General features: G+C 39.8%; 3 protein-coding genes across 4 annotated transcripts; 2 read left to right on the top strand and 1 right to left on the bottom strand.

The window, feature by feature from the left end:
* Nucleotides 1-2,663: 2,663 nt before the first annotated feature.
* LOC135490707 (growth hormone-inducible transmembrane protein-like) lies at nucleotides 2,664-19,641 on the top strand. 2 transcript variants are annotated; one of them, XM_064776099.1, is made up of 8 exons: nucleotides 2,664-2,682; nucleotides 15,536-15,819; nucleotides 16,066-16,177; nucleotides 16,525-16,666; nucleotides 17,031-17,229; nucleotides 17,469-17,567; nucleotides 17,739-17,910; nucleotides 18,847-19,641. In XM_064776099.1, the coding sequence occupies exons 2-8, from the start codon at nucleotides 15,576-15,578 to the stop codon at nucleotides 18,929-18,931; spliced, it is 1,053 nt and encodes a 350-aa protein (XP_064632169.1). In that variant the 5' UTR covers nucleotides 2,664-2,682; nucleotides 15,536-15,575; the 3' UTR covers nucleotides 18,932-19,641. The 2 variants fall into 2 exon arrangements, with proteins under 2 accessions (XP_064632169.1, XP_064632160.1); XM_064776090.1 differs by lacking the exon at nucleotides 2,664-2,682 and adding an exon at nucleotides 13,893-13,986.
* On the top strand, nucleotides 2,964-8,824 carry LOC135494688 (uncharacterized). The gene is made up of 12 exons (XM_064782936.1): nucleotides 2,964-3,791; nucleotides 4,121-4,319; nucleotides 4,418-4,589; nucleotides 4,809-4,948; nucleotides 5,309-5,380; nucleotides 5,674-5,781; nucleotides 5,928-6,238; nucleotides 6,533-6,717; nucleotides 6,989-7,161; nucleotides 7,397-7,497; nucleotides 7,633-7,746; nucleotides 8,075-8,824. Exons 1-12 carry the CDS (start codon nucleotides 3,350-3,352, stop codon nucleotides 8,356-8,358), a joined length of 2,301 nt encoding a protein of 766 aa, XP_064639006.1. The 5' UTR covers nucleotides 2,964-3,349; the 3' UTR covers nucleotides 8,359-8,824.
* LOC135494625 (uncharacterized) lies at nucleotides 8,859-12,239 on the bottom strand. The gene is made up of 4 exons (XM_064782805.1): nucleotides 11,879-12,239; nucleotides 10,410-11,127; nucleotides 9,997-10,123; nucleotides 8,859-9,701 (listed from the first exon to the last, which is right to left on the bottom strand). The coding sequence occupies exons 2-4, from the start codon at nucleotides 11,083-11,085 to the stop codon at nucleotides 8,936-8,938; spliced, it is 1,569 nt and encodes a 522-aa protein (XP_064638875.1). The 5' UTR covers nucleotides 11,086-11,127; nucleotides 11,879-12,239; the 3' UTR covers nucleotides 8,859-8,935.
* Nucleotides 19,642-19,948: the final 307 nt, after the last annotated feature.

Genomic DNA, 19,948 nt, shown 5'->3' with positions numbered 1-19,948 from the left:
ATAGTTTAACATAAAACTTCAACAGATATTTCTAATAATGCAACAAGCCAAATGTAGCTCGAAGAATAGCACATACTTAAAGATAAAAGAGCCTTGTCTGAATTTATGAACATTTGATAAACGCCTTAAAAAAATTACTTTTATTACACTGTTTTTAGTACATTCGCTGGCTTAAATAAACCAACTAACTTGATGGTCAAATGTTGATTAAGGTTGCAGAATTTCATAAATTCAGGCCAAGCCACTTTAAAACTAAATAATACATATATTGCGTTTGGCAGTGACTCATTTACTTGAGAAATTATTGGATAAAGAAATTATTCAAAGAAAAAAGTGTTCAAGGGAAATTCATAACAAGAAATGAAATGTTAAATTATGTTCAAGATTTTTTTTAAAAGAATCATTTTAAAATCCCTACGTTTTACCTCGGCTTACTGGTTCTTTCAACTGATCAACATTGGTGAAATTGGCCACATTTCAATAAGAACATATCGCTAATTGCAGTAATTTAGTAATTAGTTTACATAAAAAAATGACATGAAATTCCCTGAATAGTGAATGAAGAATCCCTGAATCTCCATAGAGGTACACTGTATACAATGATATCTGAAAATACATATATACCACAAAACATAAAATATTAACACATTTTTTATGATCTAATCAAGACAGCATCATCAGTGAGAAGCCCATTAAACTTGTAGAGTACCCCCGATACAACTGTATCGAAATTTTTTTTTCCTTTTTATGAATATTTTGTTTCCTAATAATATCTGAAGTAATATTTGACCTCCAGGTGGTTGAGAAAAATTGGCCTATGAAAAAGAAAACTATGTGAATCCAAAATTGTACAAGATGTTGACTTATACTTTCTTCTCAAAATAAGAATGGAATTTTAAGTTGAGGTATTTCCCTGATGTGTTCCTTTTTTTTTCATTTTGACTGCGCAACACCAAACTTGAAATTATTGATGAATCGATTATCATCAAGTAAATTCAAAACCACCAATATTTTGATAAGCACAGAGAAAAAAGGTCAACTATATTTGTACGGTCATTGATGCATTGTGGTACACTAGATAGACTTACTTATACTTATAGATCCACAAGGTTAAAGTAAAATGGAGAGCTAGTATCAGAACTTCCTGGGCATTCAATAACGCTAGGACTGTTCATTTGGATGTGGTCAAAAATATCCAATCAGGACTTATTTAGAATTAGAATGACGAGTTCGCACTTTTCAATTCAAATACTTTTTTCCAGATGAGGTGAATTGTTAGATCTTTCGTTGAAAAGATATCCCTGATGGGATCTGCGTTTACACCTTTGGTTCCTGTTTCACAATAATCACTTCCTTAACCTTTGCCTGAGAGTTTTTAAAGTTCATTAAAGCTTCATATGTCTTCTTCATTGTGTCAAGTTCCTGTCTCATGTCATCGTTTTCTTGCCGCAATCGATCATTCTCATCGATTAGGTCTTGTTTTTCATTCTGTAAAACTTCTTTCTGAGTCAATCTCCGCACTCTGCAGTTTGCAGCATACCCTCTGTTTTTCAGAGTACGTCGTCGATGTTTCAACCTCTTTACATCAGATGGAGGTAGCCCATTCAGCAGTCGATTCAATTCTTTGACAGACAGATTCATCAGTTCATCATCAGAGAGTTTTCCCTTGTTCTGATTCCACAATTCTCTGGCTCTGTTTGACTGAAATTGAAAAGACGAAGTCCAATTATTTCATTCTGGACATGTGTTATTACATAAACTCCTCTTTAAAAAAAAGCCTACTGACAATATGAGATTATGACAAAAGTTGCGGCACAACACAGTGTTTTCTTTGAAGGAGATATGCTTTACACTTACAGGTCATATCCGGTACGCATGAGACAATACTCAAAGCGTACTGCCGTAAATTTCCGGGCCAACTTCATATTCTTAAGAAGTGTCGTTTTATTAAAATGAGAGCAGCCAATGGCAATGATTGAAAGTAGTCTCAGGACTAGTGCCCCTCCGCCCAGACTGCGGTGGTCAGTGTCGACAGTGACGACCATGAACTAGCGTGTTGCACGTGGCTGGGCCTGCAATTGCAACCGCAGGGTGGTATTGGCAGGGGAGGGGTATAATGAGATACAATAAAACATAGTAAAATAGAAACAAGACGAATGACCGACAAACAGTTTTCAATTCAACAACAGACACAGCATCACAGCATGAAGAAACAGAAAAAAACTTACTCGGTCACGACTCATTTCTTGTTTGATTTTCATTTTGATAGGCATTGGACCATCATCATTGTCCCTTAGATTCATCTTTCTATTATACTTCATAGAAATCTCCACCTTCTCAAAAAAAGAATCACGTCTAACCATGAAGAGTTTACTTCGTTTTTTGAGTGAAAGCCACCCAAAATTTTTGATGACTCAGTTCAGCGTCAGCAATTTTAATGTCAAGGTCGAATATTTTCAACCCAGCAAGCAGTTAGAATTGTCGTAGTGCATTATAGTGTAGATTTTCCCAGCAAATACTTCCGTGTGTAGCTGAAAACGAGGTTTTTACTATTTTTAGCAACGAAAGTCGAAAGCAGTGCAAATACTTGGTGATTTTGCGCAAGAATTTAGCTTTTTTGTAGATGGCGCCGCAAGCTGGTCTGTTGAAATCAACAGCACGATTCGTATTTTAGTTTTTTCGGTATTTTCATAAAAGTGTAGAAATATTTTTAAAATTTGGAGGCTTCACATATTTGTTAAGCTAGTCATTGACTTATGAAAAGCAATTAAGTGGGCTTTTATCATACTTGATAATGTTCGAACCGGGCAGTACTGGGTCCAACACTGGCATTTATGGCAAGCCAAAGCGGAATTTATTCAAGACTTTAGAATTAACATTCAAGAAGTTAAATATAAGTTCAAGAAGGAAATATATGTTCAAGACTAAAATATGTTCAACCTTGAATCAAATGTTTTCAACCTTGAATAAGATATGTTCAACCTTGAATCAAATATGTTCAACCTTGAATAAAATATGTCCAACCTTGAACAAAATATATTCAACCTTGCATAAAATATGTCCAACCTTGAACAAAATATATTCAACCTTGAACAAAATATATTCAAGACTCACGTGACCATATTCAAGACTCACGTGACCATATTCAAGACGCACGTGACCACAAAATTGATGACGTAGTTGCTCATGTTTTGATGCTTTACGGACTTTCCCGAACCCGCGTCCGGACTTTCCCGAACCCATGGTACTTGTGTTGCGTTTCGGAGCTCGAATTGTTCGCACGAGGTTTTGACACATGTTTGACAGGTGTTTGACATATGATTTGATTTGATATGATTTGACATCGATTATGGACAAGGACAGAATCAATTTACTGGCTCATGCCAGTAATTTCGAGGATCTGCTGCGGGATCTGCGGAATTCGGCGACGGGTGCTCCCTCAGAAATGAGGGAGCTCATTCAGCAGGTTGTCGCCCACCCTGTTGTAGAGCAGTTGCGGCCACACAATGCGGCCACCACAGACAGGTTGCTAGGGGTGAACCTTGGGCTCGGCCAACCCGGTGCCTCATCCGCCTTGCCATCATCCGCCTTGCCATCAGCCTTTCCATCATCCGCCTTGCCATCATCTGCCTTGCCATCATCAACCCATACCCATCAGAATGTCAACGAAGAGATGGCAAGGATGTTCACCCCCACTGGTGGGTTTCGTGGGAAGAAGAGAAGGGTCCCCGGAACAGCAGCAGCAGCTGCTGGAAGTGCAGCCGCGGCTTTGGCCCAAAAGAAGGTGAAAGGTGAGTGTTTTTTAAGCGTGTAGCCCTACTGTTGTTCAGCTAGGCCTATCATGCACCCCACTGCTTTCATAGTACGCTGACTATGTACAAGGGCTCAAGAGGTAAGAGGCCTATAGACATACCAACCATTTGTGTGAGAACTGAGATGATAGGCCTAGAATGCAATTCAGCATCGGCAATGGTTTGATATTGCAGTGTCTCGTGAAATCGAGGAGGTCGGCCAAGGCCTACATCCATATAGTCGCTAGGCTATAAGGCCCGGGATGAGGCCTTTCAGTGGTTCAATAAACTATGATTAGTAAAAAATAATGATGTCTATCATATTTCAGTGACGGTGCGAAAGAGAACAAAGGACGTTGTCCTACTGGATTCTGGCATGACTTCCAAGCCCACAGACAAGGAAGTTCTATACAACGCTGGCCGTGTGGCAAATTGCGTTGTCTTTTCAACGGACATGACCTCCCAGCAAGTGGAGGATCTTATCCTCTCCTTGTTCTGGGACAAGCTTGAAAAATTTCCAAAACCTAAGTAAGTTCACCTATTATTTATGGTATGGTTACAGCTCCACAGATTCAGAATCTGTGCAGCCTTCAATATGAGTTTGACTGTTTGTTTTATGATTTCAGATTCATCTTTGTGAAGGCGGAGAGAAATAAAATTTTCCGGCCGAATATGCCAATAGGCACGAAATTTGATGGACAGACAGTCCTCAATCTGTGTGGACAGGGGGTGGTCAATGTAATGGCCAGCGGCCAAATAAAGGATGGCTTTGACCCAACCCTTTATCAGAATGTCCAGGTACGTATAATTAATTGTGCTGGTAATTACTCAGATGTTTGCCACTACTAGCAGCCGTATTAACTGGCAAGTTCATTTGCCCTTTGAAATTATGCAATCTGCATGAATGAACAAAGGAGACAGTTGGTATTCATTGTTTTTTTCTCAGTCCTGGAGCTCCTTCAAAAGCAAAGCAAAACATTGATTTATTAGTCTGTCCATGTACTATTCAACTTTCAGGACTTTGTCAGTGACAATGATGAGGAGGAGTTGCCAGTGGCATTCCCGGATCAACAATTACCATCTATAGTTGCCCGAGGAAATTTGGGACGAAGTCTGCCCTCCTCAGTTTCTCCCCAGGTGATTAATATCCAGCGAAGGTAGGTGGAACTGAATCCTAAGGCAAACCAGATCATCTGGCATGGTAGACGGTCATTTTCATTGTCAAGTTAACACAGCCTTTCTGTTTATGGTCAGTCGGGAATACAGTCACCAAATTTAGAACTCTCAGCATGTAGAATCAGTTAACTTTCTCAGTAATCCTGCATGATGTTACCACCTTTTCTGGAAACTATGGAACAACTTGGATGAGGAGGTCGCCAATTTAAAATGCCTCTCCATCTTCACAAAAGCCAAATACCGGTAGGCCTACCCAGATGGATGGTTCCTTGGACATACACTTACAGAAAGACCTTAGGCATAAATGACATCAGCTCATTTGATTGAAATTAATCTTTCAGTGATAGGAGAATACCACTGACAGGACCTACATGTACAACAGATGTCCCTTCAGTTAATAGAGGAACATACAGGTAGGTACTATTTTACAAACATGTAATTGTATGCGTGAATTGCAGCTGCAAGTTAGTAGATCTTTTGAAAGCATTTTGGGTGACTAAATCAGCATACATGTAGTTACATTTACTAGTGGATTAATTTGTGGATATCATCGATGGAACTTTAATTAGTTCTGATTTTTTCTGCAGACTGCATTCAGTTATATGACACATGCTTCATCAATGAGAATTGTGTTAATCCTGGTCAAATGATCTGACTTTTCACTTTCTTTTTTCCAAAATAAAACCCTTCTTTTCGCCATCTATAGCCAGTATGTTGACTTGAATGTTCATCAAGAGGATGATGATGATGATGGAGATAGAGAGGATGATGAACTAAACCAGGCTATAAGAGCCTCTCTTGAAGATAGAAACAAGTGAGTACCCTTCTACCATCTTTGTGACCATAGAATGTTCTGATAATGTCCTATATTTACTGATTGGGGGTTAGCAGAAATAACGTGACTTCAAACCATGCAATTCAGCATTATACTGGTATGAAAAGAAAACCTTCTAATTTCAGAATTGATGACACTACTACAATTAGAGATGAACTCGTGCTACTTCAGAGCCAAATAGACGATGACAAGACATCAAAGTTTAACGTCAACAGACGAGACGTGTTTGATGGGGCAAAAATTGGCTTTCGAAGGAAGTCGTATAGCCCCTTCGATGGAATGTCGGTTGTTTTTACGGACGGCAAGAAAGGCGAGGGGGCTATCGACATTGGTGGACCAAAAAGAGAATTCCTTCGTCTCTTAATGGCCAGTCTGCAAGGTCATAAGGTCTTTGAAGGACCACAAGACCGTAAAGTGCTGGCTCTGTCTGCCTCTGGTGAGTAAGTCTAACACAACATATATGTAGGTGTCCTGCAAGCTTAGCTATCAAAAACCACCAAAGATGAAAACATGTCTCTGTGTAGATGCTGATTACCCTTAAGCTGATAGTGTATCAGGTCAGTGTAACATGGCATCACAGTGCATTTTAGATTTAAGATCATCTAAAAATCTTTGTCTGTTAAATTTTTGTAACTCAAACTTTTTAGGCTAAGATCCAGCGACGAGCACGGTCTGTTTTATTTATTGAATCACCCTAACCTTACCACATGAATCTTGATATTATTTCCAGCTCTCTCTGACGGGGATTACCAGTTGGCTGGGCGGATGATTGCCGTCTCAGTCATACACGGTGGCCCACCCCCTGGCTTTTTTAGCCCAACCCTCTACGACTGTGTCGCATATGACCATGACAGACGACAAGATCCAACAATTGAGGATGTGGCAGACCTAGAAGTACGCAAACAGCTCAAAAAGGTTAGTCCAGCAGCAGGATTCTGTGCAGCTGTCAAGTTGAAGCCCAGATTATTTGGGAGTTAGGGACTCAACATGTCTCGACTACCACACATTTTAAGACAACAAAGAATTAGCTCCAAGCCCCTAAGAAAATTGAAATGTACAGTACATGTAGTTCGTCATAGCATGATGGCAAAACCCAATCTCTGAAGAGTTACCATTTATAAAAAATTTGAAGGTTTCCTGTTCATCTTGACTCAATCTACTAGTAATACATTGGCAATTTTTGCAGATAAGAGAAGCAAGAGATATTGAGACACTTCAAGAAGCAGTCACCGAAGCCTCTTCTTTCCTTAGTTTGGCTGGTTGTCTAATCCCAATTAGGACTGTTAATGACAGGGAGACAATCACTAAAGCAGCTGTTGCCTTCTATGTTGTGGGACGTGTCCAGTCGTGCTTGGAATGGTAAGTTAGACAGATGAGGCAATGATATGGGTTGTGACATGTCATTTTAAGCAACTGCAGTAGAACCTCTCCATGAAGGACACCCTTGGGACTGGCAAATGCTGTCCTTCGTAGAGAGGTGTCCTGAATACAGAGGTGAAATTGAATACAAATGACCACTGTCCTAAATAGAGGGGGTATGGTCTCATCACTTGGTATACCAAAGGAAAATTAAAAATTATACTATATTTTTCAGCTTCAAAGATGGCTTAAGGACTTTGGGGTTGTTGGCCACTGTCCGACAACACCCAACATTGTTTAAGGACATTTTCTGTCATCAGCCAAGCCCATTGACAGGTAAGGACGACAAGGAATTATACATATTTTTCGTCTTATTCGAAGGGTTGTGAAGAGACAGGATTATTAAGTTAATTGTGTTGTGAATGGTTGATGTAACTATATCATTTTGTTATGCTTATCTACTTTTAACAGCTGAGAGTTTTGAGGATATTTTCAAATTCCAACTCGCGGAAAAGGATTCAAACAAATACGACACTGATCTCAAAGTAAACGGATGGTGGAGAGACTTCCTCCAAGATGTCCAAGGTATGATCAGTATTTATTCTCCTAAAATATCTGTGACAAGTCACTCTAGGCTACATGTACCTTGTATGCTTTTATGATTTGACACAAATACCGGTATCTAAATAAGACGAAATCTGTATTATAGCCTACCGTAGTTATTATTTGAAGTCTGGATTCATGGCAAAATATGTACTGCAAATGCATGACTGTTGGCAATTTCTACATGATTGAATTCATACGGCCCTGGATTTTGAACCAGTGGAATGGACTGAAGAATCAAACACAGTCAATACGTATCCCAACACACTGCATTGTTATGAAGCACTCTAATGAAAGTGTTTTTCTTCAGAGGGAGATGCAGAAGAGGAGAAGATTAGCATTAGCCTTTCAGACATTTTAATATTCGGCACCGGAGCAGCTCAAGTGCCGCCATTGGGCTTCATGCCCATCCCTTCAATTGAACTGTCATATCAAGCTCCTGTTGATCCGGTAACAAAAAAAACCCTGACGCACTTCCCTACCTCCAATACGTGCGCCAACTTGTTGCGGCTGCCTGCTACCCCGTATTATAGTACCTTCAAGGAAAACATGGTGTTGGGAATTGCCTGTTCCCCTGGATTTGGATTTGCCTGAGTTGTTCCAATGATACCTTTGACAGACCTACTATCAAGGATGACTGAATGCCTTTGTCTTCAAAATCATATGGTGCATTCTGAACTTTTAGAGGAAACAAACATGGACCATTTCAGTTCCTCCGTCTTGTTTGCTTCAGCAACCCTGTCCAAACCTTGGGGTAAACTGAAGATTCTCTTGTGCCCTTTGTGATTTTCATTGTTTTTCAGCAGACAAGAAATTAAAGAACACACTATTTGGAAATACCTTGACGCTCTACATTGGAGATAGCAAAACTGAAATTAGATAGGATCTTTCTGCTGCCTTTTTTTTTGAAATTATATTTTTTTAATGCTGGTGAAATTATGTTCAGTTTGGTGTTCTTTCTTCTCTGTTGCTTCATGCCTCCATGTTAGTCAATTCGCATGGTGAGCTGAGTCTGAGGCTTCACTCTGATTTGGACACAGTGAGTTGAGTTAAAGTTAAAACAAAGAATATATATTTTTCACAAATGCATCTTTATTGTTATTTCTTCTTTGGGCAAGAATACATGATGTCTGTCCAAGTGCCTTAAAAAAGAACAATGTACACTGTCAAATCAACCATGATTGTTGATTTGACGATTAACAATCTCCACAGCGGACAAGAACAAATTTGCACCAAAGTAGCCATCATCTGCAAGGGGATCAACTTCGGTCTGGAGTTGTAACACAGTGTCTTCGGATAAATCAAATGGCAGTTCAGGAACTTGTACATTGTTGTTAGTTTGAATGTCTGGCACAGGACCATCTTCGTCCACGGTGTTGATGAGGTCCAAATCGAATGCATCATTATGAACCATCATACCCCTAAGGAAAAGCATGTTGGGAGTATTATGCTTCTCTGTTCGAACTGGATGATTATTCCATTGGTTACGGAATTCATCAAGGGCTCTGTTTATGCGCGGCACAAAAATGTATCTTAAAGCGTAGATGTGTACTGGGTTGTACCTGTCTGCCAAACCTGTATGTTCCATATTGTCAAATAGTTCAATAAAGAATGAGTTGACATTCTGTCCAACATCACGCCAAAGCCTTTCGATGCGCTGGTTATGAGTGGACAATCCGGTTATCACACTCCCTCTGTAGAGTCCTTTGTTACTCAACATGTAGCGTGCAACAAGCACATTTTCAGTCCCATAATCTGTACGTACACGTGACGGGCAGCCATAGGCTTGAACTGCATCAGCAAAACATTCCAAGACAACAGATGAGCGGTTGGTGTTTGAACAACGTAGATACGTGCAGAGTCTCGAGAAGCCGTCAATTCCCCCATGAATGACAAAGCCCCAAGGATCAATCAGCTTGTGATTGCCATCGATATGCCTGAAAAAAAAAGACTAGTGTAACAATTACAAATATAATACCAAACCTTAGTTCTTACATTATTCACCTGTGTTTGTGAACCTTTCGTATTGATTGATATTATTACTCGACAAATACTGAATGCTTAATGTATACATGTACATGTAAGGCAACTTCAATTATCCGAGAGTGCACCAGTTTGTAAAAATACTGCAATGTATGTATATTAAATTTCTCATGTTGTGGTCGGTACATGTAGGCCCAACTCAGTTTTCAGTCATGGCAATAGGATTGATTCAGTAAACAAAGAGCCTACCATATGTAATTAGGATGTGGAACACTGTAATGTCTCCGGTAAATCACACATCTTCGACGAAGTGCTCTACCAACAGGATCCACTCGAGCAAGACTATCCCTGACTCGCTGTCGCTGAATTTTGTATCCTGTTAAATTGAACAATTCAAAGAATCTCTTTAAATATTGGCCTTGACTGGAGGTTAAGTGCTCAAAAAGTACAATGTAGTACTCTGACATGGTGACAGACTATAATAAATTGCATCATTTCATCTTGCAAAGTTTGCGTGCAATCAACCATTGTAATTCTAAGTATAATCACTTAAGGGCCATGGGACCATTAGGCCAGAGTTTAATCAGTTGCAAATTAGCTGAAGGAAACTATAAGTTCTTAAAACAACCTAAATTCTAATTTTGTACGAAACATTAACTAACCTCGTGATCGAAGAGCACCCATCATTAATGTTTCCCCACAAACAGTAGTCACTTTCATTATTGCAGTCACAATTTCATCCAGTTCATTGTTAGTGATTTCAGAATATTCTAAATCACAATCAAGAAACTCATAGCTCTGTCGTCTATTCCTCAGTGTCCTCTCACTCACTCCAATCATACTGGCAATTGACCTCCAATTAAACCCAGCATCCCTCAAAGACTGTACAGTCACAGGGTTGATTTGAATACTGGGCCGTCCACTTGGCCGATTGCCACACTGGTTTCCATCATTTAAACATGGAGCCCCACTGACGACGGAAAAATTTGAATTACAGTTTCTAGGGCCAATTTCACTCATGAGATGATAAATCTTTAATTCAAATTTTTCCCTCAATGCTAAAAGCTGGGCCAGTACTGCACACACAAGTTTGGTAAATTGGGCAAGATCGGCCTGTTTGGCTAAATCCTGTTCCTCATTCATGAGATCATATGCACGCGAGAACATAACATTTGTAGTTCTGATCTGTTCTTCAAGCTGTCGACGGTACTGTTCTGCAACATTGATGTCGTGTGTGGAGGATTGGGGATAGGCCTCAGCAACGAATCGAACAAGTGCCAACCAAAAGTCAGAAACTGGCCTCGGACCCAAAGCGCGATCAGCATTTCCTCTTGGCATGGTTGGCTGGACAGTGGCTTCATCAAGTTAACATTCTGTGAACTGAAAGAGGAAATATTTTAGAATAACAAATTGGTACAATTTAGCTCAAAACATGCTTGGTTAAAACTGATAGGCCGAAGATGATCATTTATATAAGCAGATAAGCAAGAATTTAACCTTGTTATAAATACCGTGGATATACGTTTGTATACCGGTATTGGGAGTGAGAATATGAACATACATAGGGGCCGGGGATAGTTGTAGGCCAACAGATAAGGCCTTATCCTGATTGAAATGGTATTTGCTAAATTCATGGTATACCCATACCGTCACCACACCATGGTGTTGTAGACTGTAGGCCTACCTGACACCACACATGCGCGAGGTATGTTGGGTTGGTTATACTTCTTCTTCACCTTCGGGTACTTGGAATGACCGTCTGTGGACGTATAATTTCCGAGGGGGATGTGTGCGCAAGTAGACATGGAGGCCTACATGTAGAAGCATTGAGCATGGTAGGCCATGAAAGTAGGCCTGGCTAGAAGTAGATATGATCATGGACCTTTATACTAAAAGGTCCATGATATGATAGGCCCTACACTACATAAAACATACACGTATACATTTTGTACGCATAGGATACACAGTAGGCCTACACATGGTTGCACACGTACCTAGCCGCCTACACCTGACATGTACTGTAATCCTACACATCATGACAAGGATGCCGAGTGACTGAATGTCAGAGTCGATACATGTTTCAAAGACATATCAGGCAAATTATAGGTTCAAAATGCGCAATGCCTCTCACCTTTCATTCTTAAGGCCGACACCACTGTATCGGATTCTCGTTGTCTTTTGACATGTTTGAGTGTTTAGGCTATACAGGCAATCAATCATGTCGTGAAACAGAACGCATCAGAAGTACCACAGATTCTACGTCATCAATTTTGTGGTCACGTGCGTCTTGAATATGGTCACGTGAGTCTTGAATATGGTCACGTGAGTCTTGAATATATTTTGTTCAAGGTTGAATATATTTTGTTCAAGGTTGGACATATTTTATGCAAGGTTGAATATATTTTGTTCAAGGTTGGACATATTTTATTCAAGGTTGAACATATTTGATTCAAGGTTGAACATATCTTATTCAAGGTTGAAAACATTTGATTCAAGGTTGAACATATTTTAGTCTTGAACATATATTTCCTTCTTGAACTTATATTTAACTTCTTGAATGTTAATTCTAAAGTCTTGAATAAATTCCGCTTTGGCTTGCCATAGGCATTCTCCAAGCGTCGTCATGGTGAATGACCAATCACATTACATGCATTACCACATGTACCAACTGTCTTGGATTAGCGTTGGCCATCTATGGCAAGCCAAAGCGGAATTTATTCAAGACTTTAGAATTACCATTCAAGAAGTTAAATATAAGTTCAAGAAGGAAATATATGTTCAAGACTAAAATATGTTCAACCTTGAATCAAATGTTTTCAACCTTGAATAAAATATGTTCAACCTTGAATCAAATGTTTTCAACCTTGAATAAAATATGTTCAACCTTGAATAAAATATGTTCAACCTTGAATAAAATATGTCCAACCTTGAACAAAATATATTCAAGACTCACGTGACCATATTCAAGACGCACGTGACCACAAAATTGATGACGTAGAGCGTAGAATCTGTGGTACTTCCGATGCGTTCTGTTTCACGACAGGCATTGCGCATTTTGAACCTATAATTTGCCTGATATGTCTGTGAAACATGTATCGACTCTGACATTCACTCGGCATCCATGTCATGATGTGTAGGATTACAGTACATGTCAGGTGTAGGCGGCTAGGTACGTGTACAACCATGTGTCAAAACCTCGTGCGAACAATTCGAGCTCCGAAACGCAACACAAGTACCATGGGTTCGGGAAAGTCCGTAAAGCATCAAAACATGAGCAACTACGTCATCAATTTTTGTGGTCACGTGCGTCTTGAATATGGTCACGTGAGTCTTGAATATATTTTGTTCAAGGTTGAATATATTTTGTTCAAGGTTGAATATATTTTGTTCAAGGTTGACAATATTTGATTCAAGGTTGACAATATTTGATTCAAGGTTGACAATATTTGATTCAGGATTGAACATATTTTGGTCTTGAACATATATTTAACTTCTTGAATAGTAATTCCACGGTCTTGAATAAATTCCGCTTTGGCTTGCCATAGCCATCTGACACCCTTTGTTTGATAGTTTGGAGCGAAAAAAGATATTGCCAACCTTGAAAGAACGTATGGGAATGTTACATAAAACCATTAGGCATTACCTGTCACATTGTATACCTTCCAATGCTTGCTTTGGTCGACTGTGCAGTAGCTCAGGGTACATAGCCGCCGACGCGGTCGTCCAAAAAGATTTTGGATGGATGACGACGCATCAATTGGACTGGAAGAAAGACCAGTGACCTGATCCGCCTCGCCGAGGACAGAAGCTTAGGGTCGCACCAATAGCTGCATGGCTGCGGGACATGATGATGCAATGATGATGAATTCACAGATCTCTCATATGACCACAGTCACTTGAGTTTACATGGTTTATCACCAGTATGAAATCATTTCCGATCCCTCAGATGATCACATTCACATTGGTTTATCACCAGTATAAACCCCCCCCCCCCCCCCCTCAAGGACCTCCTTCACAAATCCTACTGGGATCCTCCCTTTTTAAAAAAGTCCTCCACGTGCGCATTCGTATTTCCCGCGTTTAGGAACTCGTGAACTAACCTAATGGTGGCGTGACCTATTTATTACTAGAAGAACTCCGACATCCCTCAATGTGTACATCGAGGATATAACAAGTCGCACGTTATTGCGTGTGTTTTGCGATTTCTATATTTTTTGAACAGACACGTACGTGAAAGAGGTATAATCATTTATTTCTCGATAAGTTAGATGACTTCCGTGTAAAATGTCCTTTTATCTTGTTATTTATTGTTAGTTGTGTTGTATTTTAGAGTCGGATGCTGTGATGATCAGCAAATTGCGTAAAATCGTAATTTATTTCAGATTTGCCTGGGGCTGGGCCCTCTTCTGATTCTCGACTTCTGTGTGGGGAGAGTAGCAGTGCATATAATACGCATTGTAATGCCCTGTATCACCGTGACTAGATCGTGTACTAATAAGTTTATGTAACCACAATATCACAGGCATAGCTTGCATACAGCTCGGCGAAGTTTGGCCGACCACGGCATTTGGCAAGAGCCAAAAGGCGCTCATCTGGAAGAAGAGAGTCCTTCGCGCTATTTTCAAACAGGGCGTCATTCATTGTCTTTTGTCTTAGTCACCGGCCGTGGCCATACTGCATACAGTGGGGGGGGGGGGGGAACTTTTTATTCTATTTCCTACCAGGAATCACAAGCAATAAAAAGAAAATGGTGCGAACAGTGGACATACGACAGTCGACACTATAAGGAGTTGGCCCGGAAATGGCGATGGTATGGTTTCGACAATGGGAGACTGCTAAAATGTGGCATTGGGAATGTTTGCATTCTCGCTTTGCAAGTTGACAGATTCTACATTATAGCAGTCTTCCACTGTCTAAATGGTACCATCGCCATTTCCGGGCCAACTTAACTGTCCTATTCTGCATACATGGAAATACTTCCCTACAGCATAGCAGTGTCATGATAAACAGCAAACCTAGCAAGCTGAGCATATCTTTGAAGAGGGCTTTCATTGAGAGATTGGTTAAAATTTATATTATTGATAACGGGTATGAAGAAAAAAATTATTTGAACATGGTAAAATTAAAGTGCCATTGGCAATATATACAGTTAGTTAACCAATTAATAAAACGATCCTATTGCATCATCATGATTTCATCATTTTCTAGCCTGTTTTTGTCCTCCTCCAAATGAATTGAAACTTAGTGGGTTTCCCAAATAATCAATACTGTGAGATCATTATTGGCTTATCTAACAAATATTATTTTCAGTTATTGAAACTTTCTGATTGATTTAGTTGAACTTTATACGATAGTCAAGTCATTTGTGTGTCGGATTATGTGGCATGTTTCATCATCTCTCTGTGTAGCTTACATTCCTTTCACTTATCTGTTGGATTAGGTAGGACTTGTCAGACGGTGTTCCGTCATTTCTTGTGTTTGTGTGGCAACTGTCATTTCTTCAATAAATCTATTTGAAATTGATGTTGTCTATGTGAGATCGTTGTCAAGTTCCATTTTTGTGAAAATTGAGTTTGTAACATATTTGATGACTGTTAAGCCTTCTTTAGGTCAGGTGTGAATAAAATAAGGTTGTCACTTAAGCCATTGTCAAGCATTGAACTTGGCTGTAGTTGATGCATTTTCCAGCATGGTTGTCCACCTTTTTGCATTTGTGTTCTAAATTATTGACCTGTGTTATAAAATTAAACGTTATTTCATTATAACTTACTTTCTATTTTGGTTTCAGTCCTAGCCCTTATCTTTATCTCTGAGTCGTTGAATCCAAGATGTTATCAGCTGCGAGGCTGTGTCGATTTCCTGTGACTTCATTGGTTGCTGGAACTCTTAAAAGCACACCCAAGACATGCAAAATTGTGACAAAACCATTGAACTGTACATGTCTGGTTACGAGGAGTGAAAATTATGCTTCTCAAGCCAGAACACGCATTGGATTTGGGAAGAAGATGGCTCCCACCAAGTCCAAGACAAGTTCGCTAAAGGAGGCCATCATGGCACCTGCGGGAGATTCTGGTGCGTATTTGTATGCTTTACTAAATAATCGATGACATGCGTCTATGGATGAGAAAATGTAGCCCCAGTTATATTCCATAATCCATTCACCTGCCACCTTGTCCTTGGACCTTTGGGATCGCAAGATGGAGGAGCTTGGATATGTAAATCTGTTTTTCTTGCTGCCTTGTAGTATTTTTATTTATCATGGGTGCAATTGATTGATTGTGACTTTGCTTTTATCTGCAATATATCTTGGTCTTTCAGCTTTCACCCTTGGTCGAGGACTTGTTGCTGGTGCATCAGTGATAGGCATTGGTGCACTGTGTTACTATGGATTAGGACTTTCAAATGAGGTTGGAGCTCTTGACAGATCTGCGTAAGTATATGAATTGTGTTTTTCTTGAGAACATTGTCTTAACAACAAGACTGAAGTAGAAAAATTTATTTTATTCATTGTTGTTGCCAAAATGGCGGTTTGATACACTACCTATTAAAATTTATGTCATTTTAAGAGACAGAACTTTGAGCTGCCGACTGGTGTGAAGTTTGGACTATAAGTCTTATGATATGAACATCCTGTGCGATATGAAATAGGCTGTGCCTTGCTCAAGGACACTCCGTCAAACAACACTGTCAGCGATGCATTTCGATTCATGAAGAACTCTTCTGATCTCATCATTTGAGTTTTTCTGGGAACATAATCCTGTCACTTTCTTATTACAGATTATGGCCCGAAGAGGTGAAACAACGCATCAAGTCCACATACATGTATTTTGGAGGAGGGTTAGCTGTAACAGCTGTATCAGCCCTTGCTATTGCAAGAAGTCCTGCCATGATGAACATGATGATGAAAAATTCTTGGTTGGTAAGTCTTGTCCTCATTGGATGCAGTCTTGTTAGCACTTGTTGCAGACCACTACAGTTGGCTGCCAAGAGTACCCAGCTCCCGTCAAGGAGGTGTTCAACAGAGATGTTTTTTTCCTACTTGTAGATGTGGTATTCCCTGGCAAAGGAACACAGTGCAAGGAATCTTGGTTTAAAAGTCTTTGTAGGCAATCAAAGAAAAGGGGCTTTCCCAATGTCCATGTCTATGTTAAACGCACAGTTCAGATCCGACACCTTATCCATTAGATCGTGCTACCCTTCTCCCCACCCGGCCCCAAATCAAATGGTTGATTCCCCCTTCAGGTTTTTTTACTAGTACCGGTATCTATTCTTACTTATTACAGGCCATTGGGGCAACATTCGCAGCTATGATAGGCAGTGGAATGATCGCCCGATCTATTCCATATAAAGAAGGTTTTGGTGCCAAACAGGTGGCGTGGATGGTTCACGCTGGAATCATGGGTGCTGTGGTGGCACCACTCACACTTCTCGGTGGGCCTCTGCTGGTCAGGGCTGCGTGGTACACAGCTGGCATCGTTGGAGGTAGGTTGGTTTTGCTGTAATTAAACCTAAGAAAACATTGATACATACACTAATACATACAATGATTATTGTGCCAAACTGGTCATTTCTAAATTCTACAATAATTGACCTCTTTAATCCGAACTCCTCTTTCTTAAGGACTGCATTTCTCAGGCGCTAGGATGTCCCTAATAGTGATGTTCTACTTAAAAGTACCTTATTTGTTCGCACCTATTCAAAATGATATGCTCTCTTTCTAGGCCTTTCGACTGTTGCTGTCTGTGCTCCAAGTGAAAAGTTCTTGAACATGGGCGGTCCTTTGGCTGTTGGTCTTGGACTTGTATTCGCTTCTTCCATTGGTAAGTTTGTGAACTTTCAGCTCATATCAATTTATGAGTTAATCTACTTGCTGTAGTAAATTGATTCGTAAATGCTACATGTATGTATCGAGGTGGTCTGTCTGAGTCCTCAAATTCATTGAGTATGCATTTGAGGATTTTATGCATGTCATATTTTTCTTGTTTTTGCAGGTGGTATGTTCCTTCCTCCCACCACCGCCCTGGGTGCTGGTCTTTACTCTATCAGTATCTACGGGGGACTTGTATTATTTGGAATGTTCCTTCTTTATGACACACAGAGAATCATAAAAAAAGCAGAGACGTATCCAGTTTATGGAATGGCACCTTATGACCCAGTAAATGAGTAAGTGTGAAGCATTTTAAAGGGGGTATGGGCAGGAACTTGGTGGGGCCCAAATAGTGGTCATATGCAAGTTATTGAATAGAACCCGATTGAGGGCACTATTGTCCACTTGTGCTTCAGGCAGAGTCAAGCTAATTGATCTGTGAAATCCCCTTTGATAGATAATGATTTAATTGGCAGGACCTCTCCTAGAGAAGCAGTGGAGAGGCTCTTCCTGATTCTTGATCCTGACTGAAAGACATTTTCTGAAATCTTCTCAGATCTGTGAAATCCCCTTTTATAGATAATAATTTAATTGGCAGGACCTCTCCTGGAGAAGCAGTGGAGAGGCTCTTCCTGATTCTTGATCCTGACTGAAAGACATTTTCTGAAATCTTCTCAGATCTGTGAAATCCCCTTTTATAGATAATAATTTAATTGGCAGGACCTCTCCTGGAGAAGCAGTGGAGAGGCTCTTCCTGATTCTTGATCCTGACTGAAAGACATTTTCTGAAATCTTCTCAGATCTGTGAAATCCCCTTTGATAGATAATAATTTAATTGGCAGGACCTCTCCTAGAGAAGCAGTGGAGAGGCTCTTCCTGATTCTTGATCCTGACTGAAAGACATTTTCTGAAATCTTCTCAGATCTGTGAAATCCCCTTTTATAGATAATAATTTAATTGGCAGGACCTCTCCTGGAGAAGCAGTGGAGAGGCTCTTCCTGATTCTTGATCCTGACTGAAAGACATTTTCTGAAATCTTCTCAGATCTGTGAAATCCCCTTTGATAGATAATAATTTAATTGGCAGGACCTCTCCTAGAGAAGCAGTGGAGAGGCTCTTCCTGATTCTTGATCCTGACTGAAAGACATTTTCTGAAATCTTCTCAGAAGAGTTCCAGTAATGAGTGAATGGGTAATTTCGAAATGCTGATTGTAATATTCTTACGTTTTCAGATCTATCAGTATCTACCTCGACACGTTAAATATCTTCATTCGACTTGCCATGATTCTTGCTGGTGGTGGCGGACGGAGAAAATAAACTTGCTCCACTTAGGACGAAATCATGGAATGTGCTAAAGGATGATCAGTTTCGAGGATTAAACATCATTCTTGGACCTGAGGACTGTGTGCAGAATCATCTCCTTGTGAATAACTAGACTGCACAATTTCGGATATGCTTCGAGTAATAGTCAGTTTACTCCCATCTGTAGTTACCATCTGTGTACCTCCCATCAAAAATTTATAAGGCGAGCTTATATATTTTGGCTACCATGTAATAGCATGTTGAACCAGAATTGCATGTCAAGTATGTATTGATAGGCTTTTAGCTTAGCTTACTTTCTTCAGAGAAGGTCGACATGTCGTTTACCCTTCCATCCACAAAGACACTAATTCATACTGATAGGATGATACTGCAGTTTCACTGACCTAGGAACGTTTCTGAATAATCATCAAATGAGATATATTGGGCACCATTTTCAAAATGTTCAATTTGGATAGGCAATGGGTTGGCAATACCAAGTAGTTTGAATATCATGGCCACGCGTACCAGCTTGACCTTTGGTTGACTTGTAACAATCTTAGATCATTGAATCTAGAGTATCATGATACTCTTGCTTTGATACATGTGGTCATGAGTTTAGAAACACACTTCATATATTAGTCAGATATGTTAACTTAATGGTTTGAGGTGGTGTTATTGATATCTGATGAACTATACTTGTAAATTGCTGTGATAATAAAATGATAATGAACATATTTTGTGTTGTCTTTATTTATTGTACAAGCCTGGCATAACTGACACTGTCCTGAATTTTTACCAGTGAAGTGGAAGACTTTTTAAAGTTTTCCTATATTCATGCAAGTTATTGGAGGCCATTTCAATGATGTTCCTGTTCCCTGTCTTAGACACCCTTACTCTCCAAATGACCAATGACTCGAGGCGTGGCCTTGAATCTAATGAGATTTTTTGTCAACATAAATATCAATCGATACAATCATGATGGCTACACTGGACAGTGTTAGAAGCGCAATGAGAGGTAAACACTCCAGCACA

The sequence above is a fragment of the Lineus longissimus genome, chromosome 1, assembly GCF_910592395.1.
Source record: "Lineus longissimus chromosome 1, tnLinLong1.2, whole genome shotgun sequence".
NCBI classification, from domain to species: domain Eukaryota; kingdom Metazoa; phylum Nemertea; class Pilidiophora; order Heteronemertea; family Lineidae; genus Lineus; species Lineus longissimus.
The sequence above is the reverse complement of the archived record's forward strand: the minus strand, read 5'-3'. Positions and strand labels throughout refer to the sequence as shown.